We start from the raw sequence: 24,285 nt of genomic DNA, 5'->3' as shown, positions 1-24,285 counted from the left end.
GTGCTTTAAAAATGTTCAAGATATCACACTTGATGCATATGTGTAGGTGAGGTATCACTATTTTTTCTCGATAAACCGCATTAAACTGTAGATACTGTAGTTTAGTCTACAAACATTTTTATTATAAATATAGTTCACATTATGTATATCTCACAATATTTAACATTGATTATACTGATTCAGATTTTTACATTGGTTGTTTCTATCCCTAACTCACATTTAAGAACTATTTTGAAGCATCAAAGCTGGGTTTTTGTTTCATCTGCAAATAACAAATAATGCCTTTAACTGTAGATAACATACTCAAAGGCGTTTTTTGCACATCGACTTCATGGCTATGTGTGTGGCTGGTCCTACATGTCGGTGGTACCTAAGATATTAAGCACCACTTGCTCAAACACTTTGAGAAGTTCCCAAAACTGGGACTGATTTTGTTTGCTGGGTGTGGCATTTGTTGATACAATCCACTGTAGTGCACAAGAACCTCTTTTTCTTTTTTTTTTTTTTTTCATTGATCATTGCGCAAAGTTGGAATGCTTCACAAGCACAAAGAGGCACATCTTCATTGTAATTGGTGTATCTCCATGGACTATGGGGTTGAGCTACCAAGATCCCCTGGTTTTGGGTTGTTGTTTTTTTTTTGTGTGTGTTTTTTTATTGATCATTGCGCACAACTGAACGCTTCACAAGCACAGAGAGGTACACCTACATTGTCATTGGTGTATCTCCAAGGATTACGGGGTTGAGCTACCAACCTTCAGGCCCCACAAAGAAATGTCTTTTTGAGGGGCTTTTGTGTTGTTTTTGTTGTTGTTGTTTTTGTTTTCCAGTTGTGTGGAGTGAGGAAAACTTTCTCCCTGCAGTTTGTTTGTTATTGTTCAGATTTGTATTCCAACTCAAGGAAATCTGATGGGGCTTGAGATGAAAGGAACTAAGAGCTAAAAAGTGAAGATTTTCAGCCCTCTGTTGATGATATTTGAATGAAACCAAAATGAGGTGAAGCTCTGGGCAAAAGGTCCATTGAACCTTTGTGGTCTTTGACATAACTATGGATGAACACAAGTCATAAAAAAACTCTGGAACTCCGACTAAAGATGGGATGATAAACGCTAAGACTATAATGGCCCACTATGGCAAAAGAAAGCAAGTGACCAAAGCTTTCTTTTTTTTTTTCTGTTTATGTGATGTCTGCTGTTTGCACTGAAAACAGTGCAACATCATGTCATCTTGACAGAGATATCTCACATTGAGATGAGTGCTTCTGCTTTATACCAAGCATCCAAGCAGAACGCTGGGTTTAATTTAAGAACATTTATGGCTCAGATTTGGATGAAGTTTTCACCTGTCACAACATGGCACTTGTATTGCTAGTGTTTAAATTTATAGTGTAATAAACAGAAAAAAATAGAAATTGCAAACAAGCTCTTTCTCTGTTGATGGCTGTTCCCTCTTCTATGTTTTCAATGATGATTGAATGGTAAATACAGGGACACAGTTTTTACATCAAATAATGATTGCCCCCAATTCAAGGCACTCTAAAGTATTCATGGTGACATGCAATCGTATGCTGTCAGGCTTGGTTAATTAACTCACTCTACACTAGCTTCATAATATGTTACCCAAGCGTATCTCCATATCTTTTATGTAACTTGTCTCACAGGGTATATTTTCATGAAAATTGTACAATTGGAACTCAAGGATATGAATGATACAATATGAAAGTATGTGTTTTCTCTACATATACTATGTACAATGGAGGACCTACTACTGTAAAAGTGGATATTTTCTGCGCAACTAATTTTTTGCGCTCGGTTGGATAAGAAGAGTTCCAGTTGATTTCGCGGTATCTAGACATCAACTACAGGAACATATTGCAAGCAAAAACATTCCCATCCTTTTATTTTTGCGCTAATTTCTGATTGCGCGTAATGCGCGAAAATTTCAACATCGCGAAAATTTCCACTTTTGCAGTATAGTAAAAGTTTTTCTGAATGTATGTTGTGTACATAATAGTTAGGATTGATACAAAATTATTGCTGAAAGTGGGGAAAAAGGTGATCCATAGCATGTGCGAATGAAACTTCACCAAAGTCCCTCAAACAAACAAATCTCCTGAATTTCTTTAAGAAAAAAAAATAGAAATGTCATTCAATCAATATTAATGAACCACAACTGTATATTTTTTGTTATTGAGTAATTGTAAATGTTTTGTATCTACTATATGCCTATGCTGTACAATTGATATAACAATCTAACAAATATCAAATGGGACAAGCATCCAACCCCATCTTGTACCCAGCTTATCATGCACATACACCTTATGTATTAAGAAATATGAATTAAAAGATTTCTTCCAGGGTTGTACACTTTCAAGCTTTGCTTTCGGTGTCAACTTCTGCAACCCCACCAAACATCCTGTTATAGGATACACAATTCATATTGCTCAGTGAATATGATAAGCCTGCATTATAATGTACTAATTCTATAACAAATTCAAAATGTACCTTTAGTTTCATCATATCTCGTTCTCTTTTCCTTTGTAAAATTTGTTCAAGAAAAAGTTGCAGAAACCAATAAATGAAAAGAAGTTAACTAAAAGTATTCTCCTCTTGGTCAATGCTTCGGTAAAAGTAGACACTGATTGTGCCTGAGTGAAAAATATGCCGTGGGCATTATCTGTGTTGTATATGTGATGACTGTCAACAACCTGAACAAAATGTAATTAATACCAACTGTTACATTTTTTATGGCTGAAAAGACTGTAAAGCATTTTCTCATGGCACTATTCACACATTTATCTTGTTTCAACATACTATCAAGCTCACACATGATACAAAGTGTTATAGGCTGCATTCGAGTACTCTAAAGCGAACTGAACTGCAGCGTACCATACCGTACTGTGCCATATTTAGAGCGTTCAAGTGCTCTGTTGAGAAAGCGTACCTCTTGAGTTATTTTTAGAAGAGGTCAAGCATTTGTAGCAAAAGGGTCATTCACCTGGCACGCTTGAACTATTTACAGCTGTCCTGAACAAAGAGAATGATGTCTTTGCATTGTGACATATGCACATGATATGCACATGCTTCACAGCGATCTTTTGGTATGCTTTTGGAGCACATCAGGAAGTGGTCTACTTTTGGCTCGGTGCAGTACGGTACGGTACACTTTAGGAGCTTTCGAGCGCTCCTCTGGCACAGTACGGTATGGTACAGTTTGCTTTAGGAGAGCGCTCGAACACACCCTTAGTTATACACCACTTTGCCAAGTAGAGTTTACACAGCGACAACATACATTGTAGATACAAGAATGTAATACTTGTTCAACAGTTCTGAAAAACGTTCACAGACTTCATTACAAGTACCTTTTGTTTGTGTGTCATAAGACATGAAATCTCACAGGCAAAATCTCCATGTAGTTAAAATTATGTATTACACGTTTTGTTTCTGTTAAAGGGTGTGTACAGTTCTGGTTTAGGTGGGGATTTAGCTTTTAACGTTTTGCGAGATATTCAGAAACCACTCTATGAGATGTCAAAGAGCATGGAATTCTAAGGGGTATCAAAAGTTTATTTCATGAAAATCGGTTTTGAAATGGCCGAGATATCCAAAAACAAGGTGAAACAAAGAGATCATAAAATAAGGCGTGGCCTGTCGCTTTTTATTATTATCACTTTTTTGGATATCTCGGCCATTTGAAAATCAATTTTCATCAATTAAACATTGAATCCTTCTTAAAATTACACGCTCTTTCATATTTCATAAGAGGTTTCTCATTATCTCACTTAGGAATGTTCAAAACATGAATCCCCACTTCAACCAGTACTGTACAGTCCTTTAATGTGTAAAACAACTTTCTCATGATTCAGCAACAGCTTTTTAAGTGCATTCTTTGGCAATTCTATGCACAAGAATCAATTCCCTGCATATACATTCAGGCCTCGAAATAGGATTTTGGAGGGGCAAGGCCATTTAGAAAAGGGCACTTTTTCCAAGAGGCCAGGGCACTTCAGTCAGTCAGAGGGGCACCAAGGCCACATTGGAAAGGGCATGTTTGGTGTTTATGAAAAAAGAAAGAAGAAAAACAAACCGAGAAAAACAAACACACACACACACACACACACACAAAGTGCAACACACAACAAAAACCTCTTCCCTACAGCTGTAGCACATTCCCGATCTCCGCGTTTCTATCAGGTGAAACGACATTTTTTAAAACAGGAATAAAACAACAGTAGGTATTGATTGAAACTCGATACCCTTTCAGGCCAGCCAGGCCAGGCTGCCATGAAACTTCAAAGCACATTCCGACAGCTGGCTGGCAAAACCACAAGGCAAAGGAATTTGCGCGCGCGTGTAGATTGCTATGATTAGTCTGTCAACATGTGACACACAGTTCATGACTTCCAAGTAGGTATGTGCCAGTACGCGCTGTTTCTTCTGTTGATTGGTCTCTCTCTCTCCACCCCTCCCCATTCCCCAGTCTGGCACACCTTGGCATCGTGGGATTTTTCTTTTTTCTTGGTGAACTTGGAGTTCACTCTTTACTACTCTATCTGAATATGCGCTGCCTAGCTAGCTAGTACATACTCGCGGCCGCTGCGCTGCGGAGGCAGTCGGGACGGTAAAAGCCGGTCGGGCGTACATACATGTACGTACACGTCGTCTCGTATCTCGGAAAGATACTTTGAGTTTGAATCAGATATATCGGGACGCGAGTGAACTGAAGGTATGATATTTGAGATCAGGAAAGTTGTTCAAGCTTGTTAAAGAGACTTTGAGAAAGGGCATATCATACGTCATAAATATCAACTTTCATTCTAAAAGGGCACCACGGCCCCAAGAAAAAGGGCACATTTTTTTTGGCCGTAACTTTGATCAAAAAACAAAAGGCATTGCGGCCAACGAGAGGGGCACCGACGGCCATGGCCGTCGGTGGCCGTCGGTTAATTCGAGGCCTGTACATTGCATAGTAAAGTGCATTCATACATCTGTTTGTTTGGGTGCTTTTTTTAATGTTAATGTCTGTATCAGCCATATTGTAACTGGGGGGCTTCAGCATGTCTGACAGTAGTTATAGATAATATTATGCACCTGATTCACTGCATAAGCCTGATTCTCATTTTGCAAGTCCCCACCCACATCCCTTCCGATTGCATGGTATCCCAATGCAACTGGGTCTTTAGATTTTGGGTGCATTCGTGCCCTCTTCTGAAGTCTACCGTACCATAGCCATGCTAAAGGCAAATGTGTGGTACAGTATGCTTTAGAAAGGCACTGGAACAAACCCAAAGATCAGTTGTTGAGGGGGACTGTGAAGGATATATACTCTGACACAAAATGTCCAACAGAGGGCGACATACAGAACACTGGTGGAAGTGCCAAGGAGCTCAGCACTTTAACCACTATTGAGTGAAGTCAAAGAGGCAGGTGTATTCTTTTGTTACAAGTAGCTATGTCAGAGCAACCATGCTCATAAATGACAGCCAGTTATCACTGTCACTATTCTCATAAATGAAACAGTCTCCCACCTCCATTCACTATTGAAATTGTGCTAAACTCAGATCTTTTTTTCTTTTTACCTCCGCCAAGGGAGGAGGTTATGTTTTCATTACCATTTGGTTGTTTGTTAGTTTAGTTAGTTTGTTTGTTTGTTTGCTTGCATGTCTATGTGCAAAATAACTCAAAAAGTTGTTAACACATTTGGATAAAACTTTCAGGGAAGGTTGAGAATGACACAAGGAACACATGATTAAATTTTGGTAGTGATACACAATTTTTTTTTTTGATTTTACAAAGGATTTTCGATATTTTGGCAGGTAGGGTAAATGAGCTTGGGAGTTCAAGCTGCGCATTTTTGAGATTTCCACACGCGCACTACAGTCTGTGCTTTAGTTTCTGCTAGGGCACGGCATGCTGCATAGCTGAGGGTTTATGACATAACAGAGGCTTCTATATTGGGAAATCTGGCAATTTTTCAGCATGTATACGTATGGGTGAAGTCACTGATCTCTATGGAAGAGACAAAGAGCTTTTCCCCAGTGGTGGAGAGGAGAAAAATCTCTTTAGGAAGAGCAAGATCATCGGTGGAAAGTAGTTGCTTGGTGGAGGTCTGCACTCTCTCAAAGTGCTTTTCTAGTTTTTTAATGCTGTCACCAATAAATTCATGGTCTGATATAAAATACATGTAGTTTGGAAGTGAGACTGTGTTGTTCCTTTGTTACACATCAATGTAAACTGGCCACAAAATGAGAGGGAATCAATCGATTCATCAATCTATCTACTGTAACACACAATATTTTCGCGACATGAAATTTTCGCGGCATGAAATTTTCGCGAATTGGAGCCAACGGCCTTTTTTGCCACATGAAATTTTCACAAGTTGCCTCTAACATATATATGTAGTGTAGACAAGAACTTTCGCGTGCATTTGAATTTCGCGAATTTTGGCTCTCACAAAATTTGCGAAATTAAAATGCACGCGAACATTCCTCGTTTTACAGTATGTACACATGGGTGTGTGGGTATGAACGAGACAGTCTAAATCTTGATTACCCAGTAACTGCCAACAATAGGACAGTAATGAGAAACAAACACTCATGGTATTTTAACTACAACATCCTTTGTGCAGCATTACCAGTTTTAAGAAAATTCTACTCATTTTACATATTTTTGAAATTAACACTTCATACTTGAGTTTACTTGAGATATAAGACAGTCATAAAACATTTTGTAAACACAGACCACTTAATCTTTTTTTTCCAATTTCAGAAAAAAAAAATACATTGTACATATTTCCATAGTAATGCTGTTAATGCTAAAAGGTTTGTGTCAGTAAAAGCACAGTCAAGTGAGCAATGTCTTTGCTTTGAGGTGTAACAGGATACTAAATATATGATTGTCAATTCAATAACATTGAAATTGTTTTAACTTTCTTTAAATCATTTGACATCTTTCACCTTCCATACCCCTTCGAAAAACAGCAATTTGCTGAAAGGGCTATCCATCTCACAAGTGGTAAATGAATAAATACCAAAAAAAAAAAAATGGTGGGAAAATTTCTTCACAGCAACAACTCATTTTTTCTTGCATTCATCAAATCACATAGTTGTAAACAAATAGAAGAAACAAAAATCTGACAATCAAAATGAAGGTAAAATTCATATTGTAGGTACGGACTCCTTTAAACAGACCTACATGTAAGTTATCTGTTTGTGCTGTGAGGAGTTGCAGGTATCTATCATGCTCCAACATGAAAATACTTACCTCCTTATCACACCCTTTTCACAAGCTGTATACAACATGCTGCCATTTGATGTGTACCTATCCACAGAATAAATGAAGAGAAAAGTGACATCTACTAGCAAAAGGAATTCTATGACATATGATATCAGCACCTAGTAAATGGCATAATATATGCCAATAATATTTGCTAATATAGCGATAAAAGATATTTTACAATTTGTGAAATGCTAAGAACATTTGTCATGTATATGAAACAAAAGCCATCTGATAAAAGCATCTCATAACATTTTACAACCTGTAAAATAGCAAAAACATTTATGAAGTATATGAAAAACCTGAAATGAAAATGGTGAAAATTATTTTTTTTTTTTTTACTGTACCAATGGCTAATAACATGATGTGTATGAGACTACACATTCCATGAACACGTTATGACAACAGTATAAAACAAAGATGAAGCTACACAGTGTATATATCTAAAAAATTGTTTCAAGAAGAATACATGGCAATATGTGAATAAATACAAAACCTTTTGGCAGATGGCAGTAATACAGGTTTCAGATAATGTAAAAGCTGTTAGTTCTGCAAGGGTTTAATTTTCAAGAATTTCAGGAATCACTGTTGGGTCGCAAATTTAATATTTCAATATACTATGAACAAAAAGGCATTAGTTTACAATACATACAATAGCCCAGTTGTCAAATCACGAAAACAAGTTCTCAAGAAAATATCTGTGACCTCATTCATGAAAGTATTTGTACACAAAAATATAAACAGCTTTTACAGTAAAAGAAATTAGAATATTTGAGAGTTTGATTATCAGTTATATCTCTTACTTGCATCATGATACACATCAACACTAAGTGCAAATCTATTTTAGGTGACCAAGCGGCTATGTATTACCATATTTTCAGCTGGGAACATTGTTAAATGTAACCAGAGATGAGAGTCCATCCATATGAGAATCACTCAAGATATGGTAAACAGGAATGGGGACCGTATAATCCCTTTAATATACACAATCCCATTCTGTTTGTGCTGGCAGACCACTACGAGTATGACAGCCATACTCTTGTGATAAACACTGTTGGGAGGATGACATCTTATACGACCACAATTAGACAACACTCTTAAACCTTTGACATCTTAAGTATACTCAAGTATACTCTATGGGAAACGTGTTGTAGCGCAATCAACTCATCCTCAACAGTTTGATAAATATGAGTGGGGAGGATATATTCACAACTTTTTCTTTCATTCTGAAACAACACCTACACACTCTGCAAATATAAATTGTGACAAGCTGAACACAAAACTAGTGTTCAAAATTGACAAAATATCTTAACAAGAATCTTCTGGAGGTCAGTACCTTATTTTCCATATCGATTCATCTCCGTTTTCTCTTAGTGTCTCCTGGACACCGACGTCAGGCAAGTAGGCACATACTTCACTTCCACCCAGCATAATTACACCTGTGGTAATAAGATCATTTTAGATAAGCATTATGTCTACATGCACTGTAAAACACTATACTCGCATTCAGACAGACAAAATAGGTCACAATCCAAATACCCAGATTTTTTGCACCCATTCAGACTGACAGAAATATCCTACTAATTTGTTGAAAAACTTGCACATGCCCAAAATCTACCAAAATGGTGTCCCTTGTCCTTGTGTTAGTGCACTGTTCAATCATGAATGCTTTGAATGACCAAATTAAAAACTCTGATGTTTTGCTCCAGCATTCACACACTCGTCATGGTGCGAATTATCATGCTATTTCTCAAATAATTGTGATAATTCCAAAATCATAGCAAAATTCCTTGGGATTTGGATTGCGATGTCGATTGTGCTAATAAGTGGGATTTTTTTACGTCCACACAGGCCAAAATCTTGAGATCTGGATCACGATGTAAATCTCAATTTTTGTATCCTACTAATCTTCGTTAGTTTAAAATCTCACTATTGACTGAACAATATGACCATTGACCACTGACTAAATTAAAGCTTTATAGTGTAAAGTTTTGAACATTCTAGCAACAGGAGGGATAAACTTCTTCCTTTTCCTCAATAACACTTCTACTCCTGCAGCATCCAAGATATTTGAAGCATTAGCCAATTAAGACAAACAGATTACGCTTCATGGGACTTCAGTTTTCTTGACACATAAGAGCAGTAAACCTTCTAAAACCTGCATGCGCTCACATTTACCCTATTTATTTCAGAGGTCCGTGAATACTTTGAATCATGCACTGAATTCACTGATGATTTTAGTGCAGGTATCAGGGCCTCGCTCGAGAGAAACTGTCTCGAATCTATTCAGTTCCTTATGCTGAAATATGTATTTCTGGGTAATTTTGTGGCACTTGGCGGAATCAAGATTCCATAAAAGTACCAATAAACAGAAGCGTTACTGAAACAGCTCTGTGAGAACTAGGACTTTGAAGGCTTCTACTTATTTAAAAAGTACAAGTAATATATTCACGTATGATGGGGGAGTTTCAATATGTTTAATTAGACAATAAGGAAATCATGATATGTAGACTGCTGACATTCAACCTCCGACTCTTGATAACACAAAAAAATGAATCCTGACACAATTGACTCACTTGAAAAACCATCTTCAGCCATTGCGTTGTAGGGGCCCGGGGTTGGAGATACTGAGTGGAGAGTAGCACCGGCGGGAATGTCTAGAAGGGTGCGGCCATCTATCGTTACAACCTTTGAAAAAGAAGAGAGCATCAGACCAGTAAAAATCACTGTCGGACCAGTAACTTTTTCAGGAAAGGACCAGAAAAAACAAAAATGGAAAAAGCTGGGTACCTACAGGTCAGACAGACAGGTCAGACCAGTAGAAAAAATGGGTCGGTGTGCAGCCTTGCTTAAGCTTTAACCTTTTTTAATGTCCACAGCTTTCCATAAGAATATCAGAAACAGATGTTTCACAACTCACCTTTCCATGGCCATCAACAGATGCAGTGACAAAGGTGGTCTCCCCAGAACACCAGGGCCAACTGTCTGACAGAAAGCTGACGTCACGGATCACATCACAGTGCAACTGCACAGGAAAACATGGCATCCATATTGAAGATGATATTTTCAGCACTTTCAGAATCATTACATGCCATATGTTACACCTAGAAACTACACATGTACATGTAACCATAACCCAAGGACAATGTGGGGCTATCTTTAATAAAGAGAAAACATTTTGATGTGCATTTGTATGCACCTCTGATTCTGATTCTGATTATGTGTAAACTATCAATTTTAGATGAATAAATCTGTTTAAAATGTTCTGCAAGGTAGTGCTTCTATTATGGCTGTGACAGAAAACCAAAGGGAATCATTTATCATACATCATAGTGTATAGTTATACTATCACATAACTTCTTTACAGAGGCACAGTTTCTTTATTCTTGGTGGAATGTTCAGTGCTTGCATTTATACTTTCACACACAAAACACACAATTAGTACTCATCAAGAAATTCAGATGGTTTTTGCTATGTTTAATCAAACTGAAAAAGTCATGAGGATTTGATTTTATTTGTTTGTTTGGAAGCCTTAATTTCCCACTTCCTCTACCACAGGAAACAGGCAGTATTGAAATTGGTTAAAAGTGATAAAACAAAACAATATCTTTTGTGGGGACAAGTGGTATTGTATGGCAAACACCATCTCATGACTTATGCATACCTGCCAACCCTGAGACTTAATGAATCTGAACAAACAAAAATCTGAACTTTCATTTAAATTTCATACACTTTACTATTGACAGATATTTCCAAAAATCATAACACACTGAAATTAAAGCGTTTTCTTTCAGTGAAAAATCTGAATATTCAGATTAAACCTGAACAGTTGGCAGGTATGCTTATGACTTAGCCACATAGGCTAAACAGAGAAAATGCTTAATCATTTCATTACCACTTTCAGCAAGTACTAATGGGTGCTAATTAGGTATCAGATAGACTTTATGTACCATACTTACATCATACACATACAACAAAGGGATGGACATCCTCAGATCAAATACAGCCAGACCCTACATGAATGAAATGACCAATGACACAAATAATCAACAAAATTATCAAAATAAAAGTGAAAAGTAGAAGAGTACAGTGTATTTGCACCAAATTATATTGCATCATACTTACAACATCAAACAAACAAAATGAAAAGAGAAAAAGCTGTTGAGTTCTTGCAAGCAGACTGAAACAAGATTGTTCGGTTTATATACAATGTATATCGTCATTGCAATAAACTTTTCTTCAGCCCTTCAAATTACTCTACCTCCTCCAACTTCAAATAGTGCACGTATACTACAAGCAGTGTTTCTATAACAAACTTCCACACACAATTTCATCAGCAAATTACATTTTGCTGAAGAAACTATTGTAATACAAGATGGCATTCAATATATATATATATATATATATATATATATATATATATATATATATATATATATATCTGTATTATATATATTATATATATATATATATCTTTTTTTTTATTGATTTTTTTTTGCTGATTTGATGAACCCTTACCATCCTATTCATTTGATTTTGCTCTTTCTATTATTCAATTCAAACTTCATGGTGTGAAATTGAATTTGATAGACACCATCCAGCAAAGGCTCTCTCAAACTAAGAAGACATACACGATGCACACAACCACTTACGTTTCTAGAAAATAACCACAACCTAAACCCTGTGAAAGTGAAACAGAGCTATTCAAATTACCCAATTGCTCTTAAACATGGGATCATCTACACATTCCTTTTCTTTAATTACCAGAAAGTATTCTCTTTGAATAAGAGAGCTATGGATACACAATTTGATAGGAAAGAAAGAGAGAACAATTTCCTCCCTGAAATACAGTATAAGCTGCTATTTTTGCATACACATATTTTTGCAAATGAGGAGGTCACGGACATTTTCACAGGACATTGTTTTTGCGGATTGACACCGAGGCTATCATAATTGCACTATAGCCCCAGTGCATAGCAACATTTGTTGTTGAATTGTTGTTAAATTTGCAATCCAAAAGTGGATTCGCGAAATTCGCGAAAATTAAACCCTTGCGAAAATAACAGCTTATACAGTACAATGATGATGAATGTGCTCACATGGCTCACCTTGCCATTTACACATGTACACACAACAGTGTGTGGACACTTTGGGTCCACAGCCAGTCCTGTTCTGTCTCTTCCACTATATGCACCTGGATGATGGAATGAGTTTTGAAGATCCTGTCAATTACAAAAGTTAATCTTGGTCTCGTTGAATAGCACTGTTACAAGTAATAGCATACATCAATATTTTAGGGAACAGCCCAACTTGACAGGTAGAACACCTGATTATATTTAAATGGGTTTGTATTCACAAGGAAACAAAATGGTAACGCAAGGTTTGAATGTTGTTATCTGGACCTGCATGTTAGCTAAATTTAACTCACTCAAAAACTTTTGCTCTATAGTTTCAAGACCCAAACCACCGGAAAACCTAATGGCTTCAGTGCCTTTCAGGTCCGATGCATAATGACTGTAGAACACTGAACTCCTGCTTTTGATCAAGAACATCCACATAATATAAGTCTCTGCATAGGGTACAGTCCCCTATAAGCATCTTCTACTTGTCTTGGGATACAAGGGTCTGGTTTACTGAGGACATAAACTGAATGTAGAATTTTCCTAGCTTCCAAAAGCCTATGTCTGATAAAGATTACAGGGATGATATTGAGGTTTGTTGAAAAAATCGAAAATCAACATTTTCAGGTGATTTTGATACATGGAAAAACCAAAATGTGTGTAGACGTGAGAAAAAAAAATCTGAAATCAGATTTAGGTCTACAGAATATCATGCCTGAGATACAAGTGTAAGTTTTTTTTTTTTTTTGCTTGTTAGTGGCTGTCGATTGGAAGCCAATTGCAACTTGTACCAGAGGGCTTTTTTTTTCCTTTTTTTTTTCCCAGCTGATGAAACCTTGAAGTGGTAGAAGAAGTGTGGGTAAGGCCTTTTATTTTTTAGCTTGTCAGCTGAAGAAACCATCCAAGTTTAGTCACAAACGGACCTATGGATCAAAAGTTATGACCCATAATAGAAACGCACCATAAAAACTTAACATTGGGCTCTAAAAGTTTGTTGACCCATGCTTGTGACCATTGACCTTGTGGTGACCATCCACTCCCCAAGGGACATCTACCATCCAAGTTTAGTCACAAATGGAGCTATGGATCAAAAGTTATGACCCATAATAGAAACGCGCCATAAAAACTTAACATTGGGCTCTAAAAGTTTGTTGACCCCAGCTTGTGACCTTTGACTTTGTGGTGATCATCCACTCCCCAAGGGACATCTACCATCCAAGTTTAGTCACAAATTGACCTATGGATCAAAAGTTATGACCCATAATAGAAACGCACCATAAAAACTTAACATTGGGCTCTAAAAGTTCGTTGACCCATGCTTGTGACCATTGACCTTGTGACGACCATCCACTCCCCAAGGGACATCTACCATCCAAGTTTGGTCACCAATAGAGTTATGGATCAAAAGTTATGACCCATAATAGAAACGCGCCATAAAAACTGAACAGTGGGCCCTAAAGTTCATTGACCCCTGCCTGTGAGCTTTGACCTTGAGGTGACCTTCATATATGGTAAAATGTGAAACTTTGTATGACCCCACTTCCCTCAAAGTTTGATTGCAATTGAAGCCCAGAGTAAAGAGTTATTTAAGTTTTTGTAGCATTACGGACGGACGAAGGAAGGACGACGGACAGACGCCGCAGGCGATCCCTTGGTCTCCCCTCACCTCCGGTGGGCTCAACAAAAATTGCGCTGAAGGCCTTTTTTTTTTTCCTTCTTTTTTTTTTTTTGCTAGTTAGGTGAAGAAACCCAGAAGTGGGAACGGAAAGTTGCTGACGGTAGTTTACTATTTTTTTTTTATTTTGCTTGTTAGCTGATGAAACCCGGAAATGGCACCGGAAATGATAAATTGGGCCCCCCCCCCCCCCCCACACTTTTAAAAACTTGGCGTCAGCGGTGTAGCAATCTGTTGATATATTTTGTTCAAAGTCTACTGCTGTTACAATGAGATAGTAGTTGATACATATTCATTCACATACAGTCATGCTCACTTCCAGCATAATTTTCATTCTATTCCTATTACCCCCTCCCCCATAAAACACATAGCTCTCTGTGTGTATGTGCACATTTGTGTGTGTGTGCATTACTCTCTTCACACACTCTCTCCCCTTTTCTTTTTCTTTCCATCTCTAACAATTTGAATGGACAAGCTGATTTACCCCCTAAAGCCCTGTTAGACTCACAGCTATCATATGTCAGGAGTTGGTTTCCCGTTTCCACGTCCACCACTGCCAGCCGTCCTGCGGTTGTGGTGGCCAAAATCTGTGGAGTGCAAAGGCGACGACTTCAGATGACTTCCTCACACACGATTATCACGACTTTACCAAAACTGCTTTTAAGCCAAAGTAGGGCACTGGGAAGATATTGCCTCCCTACTTTCGATACAAGTTTAGACCGTAGAGACTTATGTAGAACGACAATGATGATAATGATGGTGATGATGACTGTCAAATACTTTAAATTTGTAAATCTTTGTTAACAACATTTTTTAAGGGCTTTAACAGCCATAACCCAAGTCATAAGAAACAGCTGAAATGCAACAGTGCATGATTTGTGAGTGGCAGTACACGGATAAACACACAAAGGATGGTCAGATTAACCAAGGAGGTTGAAGAGATGGAGTAACATCAGAGTTATTCCCTTTGATCTATGTTCGAAGCCGCCGCCCAAAAATATTTGAATCATGTGCCAAACAGGATCTGCCGCGCCGATACGAAGACAATTGACTCGTGTCTCATTGCATAATCACCAGTCACTTTCAAAAGAAGATATGTCTTTGTGATGGTAAATACTTTTCGCCATCCCTTCTTATAAAAGGTAGGTAGTACAGACACGAGGATGCGCGAACAGAAATTGAGGAAAAAATGCGGAAATGAAGACGAAAATTACTCGATTGGGCATACGCGGGCACTAATCTGATATATCTATCAATAAAGAATTATACTTGAAGATTATTACATATTAGTTTCATTTGGGCTAATTCAGTCGAAAAGTGATAAAACCAGCTTTCCAGGATGGTACAGTTTTAAACATTTTCACATAATACAGCTCTGATTTACACTTTTGCGCAATTTTCTGAACGGAATTGACTTTTGTTTTACATGCTTTATTATTAAGTGAAATTTCATTTCATTTAATAGATAAATAAGCAAAATATGGCCAACATTATGATAATGTTCAAAATGAATCTTCAGATTGCTCAGCAAGATGGCAGCTTGGAACATCGATCTTCAAAGGCACAAGAGCACCTGTGGAATTCTTTTGTACATCAATAGAAATCTGACAACTGTTTGAATAATCACAGCCAGTTGGAACTCCATGTATAAAACCTCCTTGGATTAACACACTTTCAAATGTACTATATAATTTGGGTGTCTAATTTAACAAAAATACATATCAATCACTTCAGAACATTACTGAATAATCTTTTTCCAGAAGTTAATAGAGAGAAAGGAGGAGGTAAAATCAGCTAGATTGTTATGCAGAGACAGGAGGAGGTAGAATATGTGCACTAATACTCACCTTCCTTCCATCACAGGTGAATCTCACAGCATTAATATTTCTGGCTAAACTAAATGTTGTCACCTGTAGACAAAAAAACAAAACAAAAAGAAAAAGACAATGGGCTGATCATGCCATTGAAAAACCTCCAGAGAAAAGATTTCAAATGACCATCCCAGCAATTTTGAGATTGTAGTTCTAACCTGCAACAATATTGTGTGTGTTTGTGTGTGTGTGTGTGTGTGGTTTGTGGTTTTATGTTTTGTTTTTGTTTTTGTTTTTGTTTTTTTTTTGTTCAAGTAAGTGGCTTATTGCTTCCTTAACCCTATTCCCACCGGGAGGGGGGGGCATTTTGCCCCCCCCCCCTTGACGTTTCGCGTGATTATTCCGCAACGCATGATGCTCTTGCCGCAACATTTTATGACTTTTTTCTTTGAAGTATCGCGCAACTTTTGAGACCAAATTTGCCGCTCCCGGGCATACCGTTTTGAAGCTACGCCCCTTTGAAAAAAATTTGTCTACCAAAAAACAAGGAAAAGTAGAAATTACGCGGTGCGTAATATATGTCCCCGCCGGAAGTAGCATTTTGTAACAAAATGTGCAATACAGGTAAAAAATCAAGGTCAAAGGTCAAAGAAGTCAAAGGTCAAAATTCTGTGTAGAAGTTTTGAAGCCCTCACCTAGTGCCATCACATAAAGCAAATGGAATCGAAATTGGGTCAGAAATGGCGAAGGAGTAGCATTTTGTAGCCAATGTACAATATAGGTCAAAAATCAAGGTCAAAGGTCAAAGAAGACAAAGGTCAAAATTCTGTGTAGAAGTTTCGAAGCCCTCACCTAGTGCTATCACATAAAGCAAACGGAATCAAAATCGGGTTAGAAATGGCGAAGGAGTAGCATTTTGTAGCAAAATGCAAAATATAGGTCAAAAATCAAGGTCAAAGGTCAAAGAAGTCAAAGGTCAAAATTCTGTGTAGAAGTTTTGAAGCCCTCAACTAGTGCCATCATATAAAGCAAACGGAATCGAAATCGGGTTAGAAATGGCGAAGGAGTAGCATTTTGTAGCAAAATGTACAATATAGGTCAAAAATCAAGGCCAAAGGTCAAAGAAGTCAAAGGTCAAAATTCTGTGTAGAAGTTTTGAAGCCCTCACCTAGTGCCATCACATAAAGCAAACGGAATCGAAATCGGGTTAGAAATGGCGAAGGAGTAGCATTTTGTAGCAAAATGTACAATATAGGTCAAAGGTCAAGGTCAAAGGTCACAACTGAAATTCTGTGTAGAAGTTCTAAAGCTCCCATGTAGTGTTATCATATAAAGCAAACAGAATCAAAATTGGGTCATAAATGACAGAGAAGTAGCAAATTGAACATTTTGATCACACACGGACGCACACACGGACGGACGCACGGACGGACAGACGGACGGACGGACGCACGGACACACACACGTACGGAGCCCGTTTCATAGTCCCCTGCTCGAACTCGTTCGGCGGGGACAATTACTCAAAAACATGATTTTGTGTACAAATCCAATGTAAATTGTGTTCTTGCAATTAATTCATATAAAAATAAATATTTTGACTTTCAATGGCTGATGTTTTATTTTAGTTTGATTATGCTTTAAAAAGTTTCTGCGACAAATTTTGACGAAAAAACAAAAACAAAAAGAAAAAAACAAAGATATACATTAAAATTCAATAAACAATAAAATACATAAGAAATCATTATGAAGCCGAATTTTTGCTTCAATATTATTGTTGAGGATATTGAAAAGAATATGTTCACCAAAAATTAGAAGTCTTGGAGCTTTATAGGCAAAACATATATTTTTGCATAAATTATCATGAATTAAATATAAAATACATAAATTAGAATTTGAAAAATCTAACTATACAGTCTTGTAGATTACATTGGCCTCTACCTTTGTGCAAATTTTCGCGAGGATCGCGCGATCCACGACCGAGATCTGAAGGGGGGGCCAAAAAGGCCCCCCACCCCCCAGTGGTTTCAAGTCCCTCAAAAAATCCGGTGGGATTAGGGTTAAATGGTTACATGTGAGTTTGACATAATATTTCCCAATTATGGCACCATTATCACACTGAATTATAATGCATTAATGGTGCCTTTAGCACTCAAATAAGAGTGACAATAGAGAATATTCTATAGCTTTACTGCTCAGCACCAGATAGCATGAGACAGAATTCGGGATGTAATATTCTCATACTAACTGCTTTTGTCAGACAAAATTTGGAGGAATTCAGGATCGTATTCAAGATGTAGAAACATGCTGTAACACACACACACACACACACACACACAACCCTCCACAACTTTGGTCTCACACTATTTGTTTGAACCTGTGCACAGCTTTACTACTCTTAAGTGAGACTCTGCACATAACCTCATACCAAACGCAGAAAGACAAATTTTCACTAACTTGGTAATTGTAATGTGCACACAAACTTCATAACAACAATTTTAAATTGAAATAATAAACCATTTGATCATTTTTAATTCTTATAAGAACCGCTGAGTTTCAAGTTATGATTTCACAAGGACAGTTGATATGTTGTACACATATGTCCAGCATTTTAATCTCACTTACTGTCACAAATTATTGTAAACGCAGAAGCTGAAAAATGTGATGCACATTATATGTACTATAACTAGCAGCAATTGAAATAACTGCAATGACAAAATATTCTTACAGAGTAACTTTGGAGCAAGGCACACTTCTGTGCTGTGTAGAGATTCACCCTGCCATCAAATGCTCCTGAGCAGAATAGGTACCGGTCCTAACAAAACAGAAAGATAAAGAAAAAAAAAGATCACACACTACATATAAATACAACACGTGCTCAATCAGTAATACAGTTGAAATGATAATGATACTGGTAATAATAATAATACTTATTATTATTATTATTATTATTATTATTATTATTATTATTATTATTATTATTATTATTATTATTATTATTATTATTATTATTATTATTACCAATACTATTTATTGTCATTATTAACATGATCATCACCATTCATTCATACAAATTACATACAAATATTTTACTACAAATAAAATATCCAAAATCAGAGAGGGGACAAGAAATGGGCATGAAATATTTTCATACCACAGAAGCAACGTCACCAGCTTTTCATTAGAGTTTAGTAGAGTACTTTACACATAATTATCAATTGCCCGGATTATGCACTGCTACATATCCTGTTACTTGAATCATCTCTCAAATTTTCACTATTTCATTATCTTTGCTCTATTTCCTCTTGAAGATAAACAACTTTCCCATTTGTGGTATCCACAGCAAGTCTTGATGATTTAGCTGAACTGTAAAAGTGGATATCTTACACAAGTAATTTTTCTTGCTCAGCTGGGTAAGGTAAATTAATGGTGATTTTAATTCCACAGAATCAAGACATCAATTAGTGGAAATTGTGTAGAGCTAAAATATTTGCATGCCTTTATCTCCACGCTAATTTCTGGCCATGCGAAATGCGCACAAATTTCCACATCACGAAAATTGGGTACAAATGTGAAATATGTTCTAATTCATGTGGACTAGCAAGACATGACAAACATGCACACACACACAAACCAACAGTTACATAAAATATGCAAACTTGCTTAAGAAAGAACCTGTTAGACGAAAATCATGATTGCAATTTCTACTTGTTGAAAAACAATAAAACATTGCATATATCCAAACAGGACTGTTTTTCATAAAATTTGGGGGTCACGGGGGGGGGGGGGGGGGGGGGGGGGTATCTTGTTTGAGACCTACTCACCTTCGGGCAAAAGGCTACACCCCTGACGCTACCCAGGTGATGCTTGAGATAGTGTGGTCTGCCTTCTTCCTGCATCTTTGAGTGAGTGAGCTCGCCTCTCCCTCCTGGATCCTGCTGGTCAACAACAACTGCCCGCCTTCCCTGGGTAGCCCCCCGCCTTGCCTCCTGGACAGACTCTAGCCAAGCAGGGTGACCCAACGGTGGGCTGACGTACTGGCTCCTGCATTCATCCACATTCGGATACCCAGACTCCTTGATCGGGGAAACAATTAAGGCACCTTAAACATTTATATGCTAGTATACAAATGATGCACAGGACAGAGTGGATCGGTGAGAATTGGATGCAAGAGTTTAACTTTGGAACTGTTTAAACCCACGAGCGCAGCAAGTAGATTTTAGACTGTTCCAAAGTTAAATGAGAAATGGGCCCGTAAATTCATGAAATACAAGCATTTTCCCCATCATGCATCCGGTACACCTACTACACTATACAAGACTTGAGCCATGTGTTCGGATTTTACCAGAAGCATGGCTCAGTGTGGATCAGTAACAATCAATGCATGACAATTGTACCAATCAGATTGCAGAGATTCTAAAGCCCATTTCATAATATATTCCTTGCATTTATTCCTACACCAAGCCTTACAGCAACATAGGAGGATTTCATGATTGGTGCAAAGCATTACTTTAGCTCTAGCCTGGCTTTTTCATCAGCATTCAGTAATCACTGAACTGTGACTGTGACTACCGTGAATTGCGTCAGCCAATGCACTGTCATATGAGTTCTCAATAAAAGCAAGTCACCCATAATTCAACCATAATGCAGTTCAAAATTTGACCGCCAGCTACATGTAGAATACTAGAAACCTATGCTTTTGCGTGCAGTCATTTTTATTCTTTTTTGCACTTGTTTTTATTGAAAACTATAACATTTGCCATGAAACAAAGTACATGTACATATCATACCTGTGAAAGTATAATGCTCAATGGAGCATAAATGAACACACAACCAAGACAAGACAATACAATACAATACAACACAACACTGACAACACAAGGAAAATGTCTCCCTACATATGTAGTGGAGTCCCATCATATTACAAGAGCCATGGAACATTCCATAAAATAATAATTACATGTACTGAAATCACACAATAACAGGGAAAAGCATTCACAATAATTTGAGATAATGGCGCAGGTGCCACTTTTGAAAGAAAAAAGAATCAAATACAGATTTGTCCAATCATTCACTCCAAAAACACTTAAATGCCTCTGCCTCGGTGGGGCTCCACTGCATATTACCCATGTCTGCACAAAACTAGAATAAAGTAACATATTCCTTTACTGATTAATCACTGTGGTACATGTAGAGGCATGTAGGGGGAAGAGGAATCAAACTATTATATACATTATAAATGAAAGTGTCCATTTTTTAAAATGAGAGCCCAATTTACCCCTTTTCTCAGCTATTTTATATTCAATTTTTTGTTTCATTCGAACAAAAGCTTGCGGTCAAAATTTGGCATGGCAGAGAGTCGAACCTTGTCCTTAAATGGGGGTGCTGGTTTTTTAGCTCTCAGGTAAATAAAGGTAAAAAAAAAAAGAGAAAAAAAAAGTAGAACTCTAGTGGCAATGCACTAACGTTTACACAAGGGTACAAAACTTAAACTAGAAACCTACCTGCTGCAAAAAAAAAAAAAAAAAGGAAAGAAAAGCAACCATGCACCCTATGTATCGAGTATCACCAACAGGTCCAGGAGTAAGAAGAGAAGGGAATAAATTTAGAGCAAACCCAAAGACAGCTACAGCTCAGTCTCAGACAGTGTCAGTGGAAAGGCCGAGTTAGAATTTTCAAGGTTGAGGAAAGCAGCTAGCAGACTACCACCATCAAGGTGTTGTACTGTCTGTACTGACTGTAGATAGGGAGAAGAACCGTGGATGGAATGGCTGCAACGAGCAGGGCACAAGGAGAACCTCGTCTTGCGAGCTTTCCACAGTATTGCTACGTACGTGTATGAATGGGGATACAGTCAACAGCCAACAGCGGAGCAAAGCAATGCAGACGAGAGCCACTACACCGTACGTGGAGTGCACAAACAGGGTCGAAGGACGAAGTGATATTCTACTGTGAAAATGAATAGCATACTTCTTACGTCTCATGTTGTAATAATACGTATCACATTAGATGGTTTGGATGACTGTTTGGATTTAGGAACGAGAAGCAAAAAAATAACCCTACTGCTATCAAGTTTCAGAAATATTTTTACACTCACCTACTTTCTCTTTCATTCAACTCTCCCCAGCGAGCTAGCAAGAGACGACAGTCACATTACATACACAATACGTACGTACTCGTACAGTATCGAGTATGTATGTGTGTTGCGTTGAGTGTATAATGCACATGAACTTTGTGCTCTGTAAACAGGTAGTGATGAATATTCATATGGGTGGAATGAAAATGTATGAATCGTCGGGACCCGGGCGCCCCCTCCCCCTATTAAAATGGCCCCCTCCCCCTATGCCCCCCCCCCCCCCATGCCCCGGCCCTGGTAGTAGTATAGTACGTAGTTAGTGGTAGTATAGTAATAGTTGTTGTAATAACAATGATGATCATGATAATGACGATAATATTGACACAATAATGATAATACATGTAATAGTAATAACAATATCACCATAATTATAACGATACATAGATCTAATTATGTTTCCTTTTAATGCAAGATCAACTTAAAGGGATGGTACGTACAGTATTGGTGGAGATGAGAATTGGGCTTTTAAATTTTTGCGAGATACTAAGAAAACACTTATGACATAGTGCAGAGCATACCATTTTAAGAGGAATTCAAAGTCTATTTGATGAAAATCGCGTTTGGAATGACTGAAACATCCAAAAACAAAGTAAAACAAAGCAATCGTAATAAAGTGTGGGTCCCACACTTTATTAGAATCGCTCTTCTTTTGGATATCTCAGCCATTTCAAAACCAATTTTCATCAAATAAACGTTAAATTCCTCATAGAATTACATGCTCTTTCATATTTCATAAGAGGTTTCTCACTATCTCACCAAAAAATGTTAGAAACCTGAAATTAAGTCTCAACCAAAACTGTACGATTCCTTTAAGTCTATTCATTTTTTTTTTGAGTATTACTGTTTTTCATTTCTGTTTCGTGCTTTAATGTCTCCTTCTGCAGTTAATGAATTTTATGTAGTATTTTGTTGTAAAATATCAATCACTATATAATTTACTAAAATTGCACAAATATAAAGTTATACGTGAATAAAGGAAGGAAATCAATCAATCTATCTATATCCCGGTCGTCAAGTGCAATTCTCAAGACACTGCCATGACTGCAGGGGGAGCAATATGAATTATTCCATCACAAAGAAACAAGTTCGTCTGTCAGTATGTCTCGCTACATGAAATGTTTTATGACATACAAATGCTTGTTGATTTGTATTGATTCATGTGTGTTAATCCATATATTTTTAGATAATTTTTCTTCTATTTATCTTCAGATTATTTGGATACGCTCACAAAAAAAAAAAAAAAAACCTTCCAAACCAAGATTCTGGTTGTGACCTCATCTGTCAATCAGTCTAGAGTACTAATATGATTAACCAAAAACACTGGAATGCATCCTCCTCGAGACCAAGCATACTTGCATGTTCCCTCGCCATGTCATTAAACTTGTTAGTCACAGTAATATCACAGAAACATGTAAGTTATGCTGAGTCGAGGGAAAAGTGCACTCCAATGTCTTTTCTTAAACATAATTATCAGTACTTTAGCAATGATTGACAGATGAGGTCACAGCTAGAATCTTGGTTTGGAAGGTTGTTGTTGTTGTGTTGTTGTTGTTGTTGTTTTTTTTGAGCGTATCCAAGTAATCTGAACAAGAAAAATAGAAGAAAAATTATTTAAAAATATATGGAATGTTTCTAGATATCCGTTTCACCGCAGAAGTGATGTTGAGGGTACTATGAATCAACACAAATCAACATGCATTTGTATGTCATAAAACCTTCAAGCGAATGAAGAAAGAAAACACACATGCATGTCATGAATACATGTCTTTATCGTAATGACATTAGCAAACAGTAATGCTACATATAGCAGTTTCACTTTCTTTTTCTCTTGGTGACGAGAAAAGGAAGAGAATGCTTGGAAAAGAAAAAAGTAGAGATTAAACCTACAGAATGATCATCTACAATTAGTTTCAAAAGTCATATTGATGCCAAGACTAATGCGTCCCAACCACATCCTTGTCAACAATGAGGTTGCGACATGACAGAAAATAAGATTTTCCTAAACTTGAATTATGTATTGATGTTACTCCTAGATAGGAAAGCAACGGTTAGCAATAACGTAAACCTTCGTTCAGCAATTCCTTTGATGTTCCTTTCAATTATTATTATTTTTTTTTTTGGCTTTAAAAACAAATCAATTAATTTCAAAAGAGCTCAGTTACTTTTATGTGCAATATACTCTCCTCATCATCAAGAGCTTTTACACGACACTTCCACATAACATTCATTCAGCTTTTTGGTGTCATTTTGTGTAAAATAAAATGTTTGATGT

At 37.2% G+C, this 24,285-nt stretch overlaps 1 protein-coding gene across 1 annotated transcript in view; it reads right to left on the bottom strand.

Moving 5' to 3' along the window:
- Positions 1–22,049, bottom strand: part of LOC140240176 (uncharacterized) — a 59,320-nt gene extending 37,271 nt beyond the window's left edge. Inside the window, exons 1-11 of the mRNA XM_072319978.1 lie at positions 21,975–22,049; positions 19,702–19,953; positions 18,606–18,692; positions 15,917–15,979; positions 14,578–14,656; positions 12,383–12,468; positions 11,234–11,287; positions 10,195–10,299; positions 9,851–9,962; positions 8,611–8,713; positions 7,263–7,319 (exon numbers count right to left, since the gene is read on the bottom strand). Coding sequence (XP_072176079.1) covers positions 7,263–7,319; positions 8,611–8,713; positions 9,851–9,962; positions 10,195–10,299; positions 11,234–11,287; positions 12,383–12,468; positions 14,578–14,656; positions 15,917–15,979; positions 18,606–18,692; positions 19,702–19,776 — 821 coding nt within the window. The 5' untranslated portion in view covers positions 19,777–19,953; positions 21,975–22,049. The remainder of the gene's footprint in view (positions 1–7,262; positions 7,320–8,610; positions 8,714–9,850; positions 9,963–10,194; positions 10,300–11,233; positions 11,288–12,382; positions 12,469–14,577; positions 14,657–15,916; positions 15,980–18,605; positions 18,693–19,701; positions 19,954–21,974) is intronic.
- Between the last annotated feature and the right edge of the window lie 2,236 nt (positions 22,050–24,285).

This window comes from Diadema setosum, chromosome 2 (genome assembly GCF_964275005.1).
Source record: "Diadema setosum chromosome 2, eeDiaSeto1, whole genome shotgun sequence".
Lineage (NCBI taxonomy): Eukaryota > Metazoa > Echinodermata > Echinoidea > Diadematoida > Diadematidae > Diadema > Diadema setosum.
The sequence above is the reverse complement of the archived record's forward strand: the minus strand, read 5'-3'. Positions and strand labels throughout refer to the sequence as shown.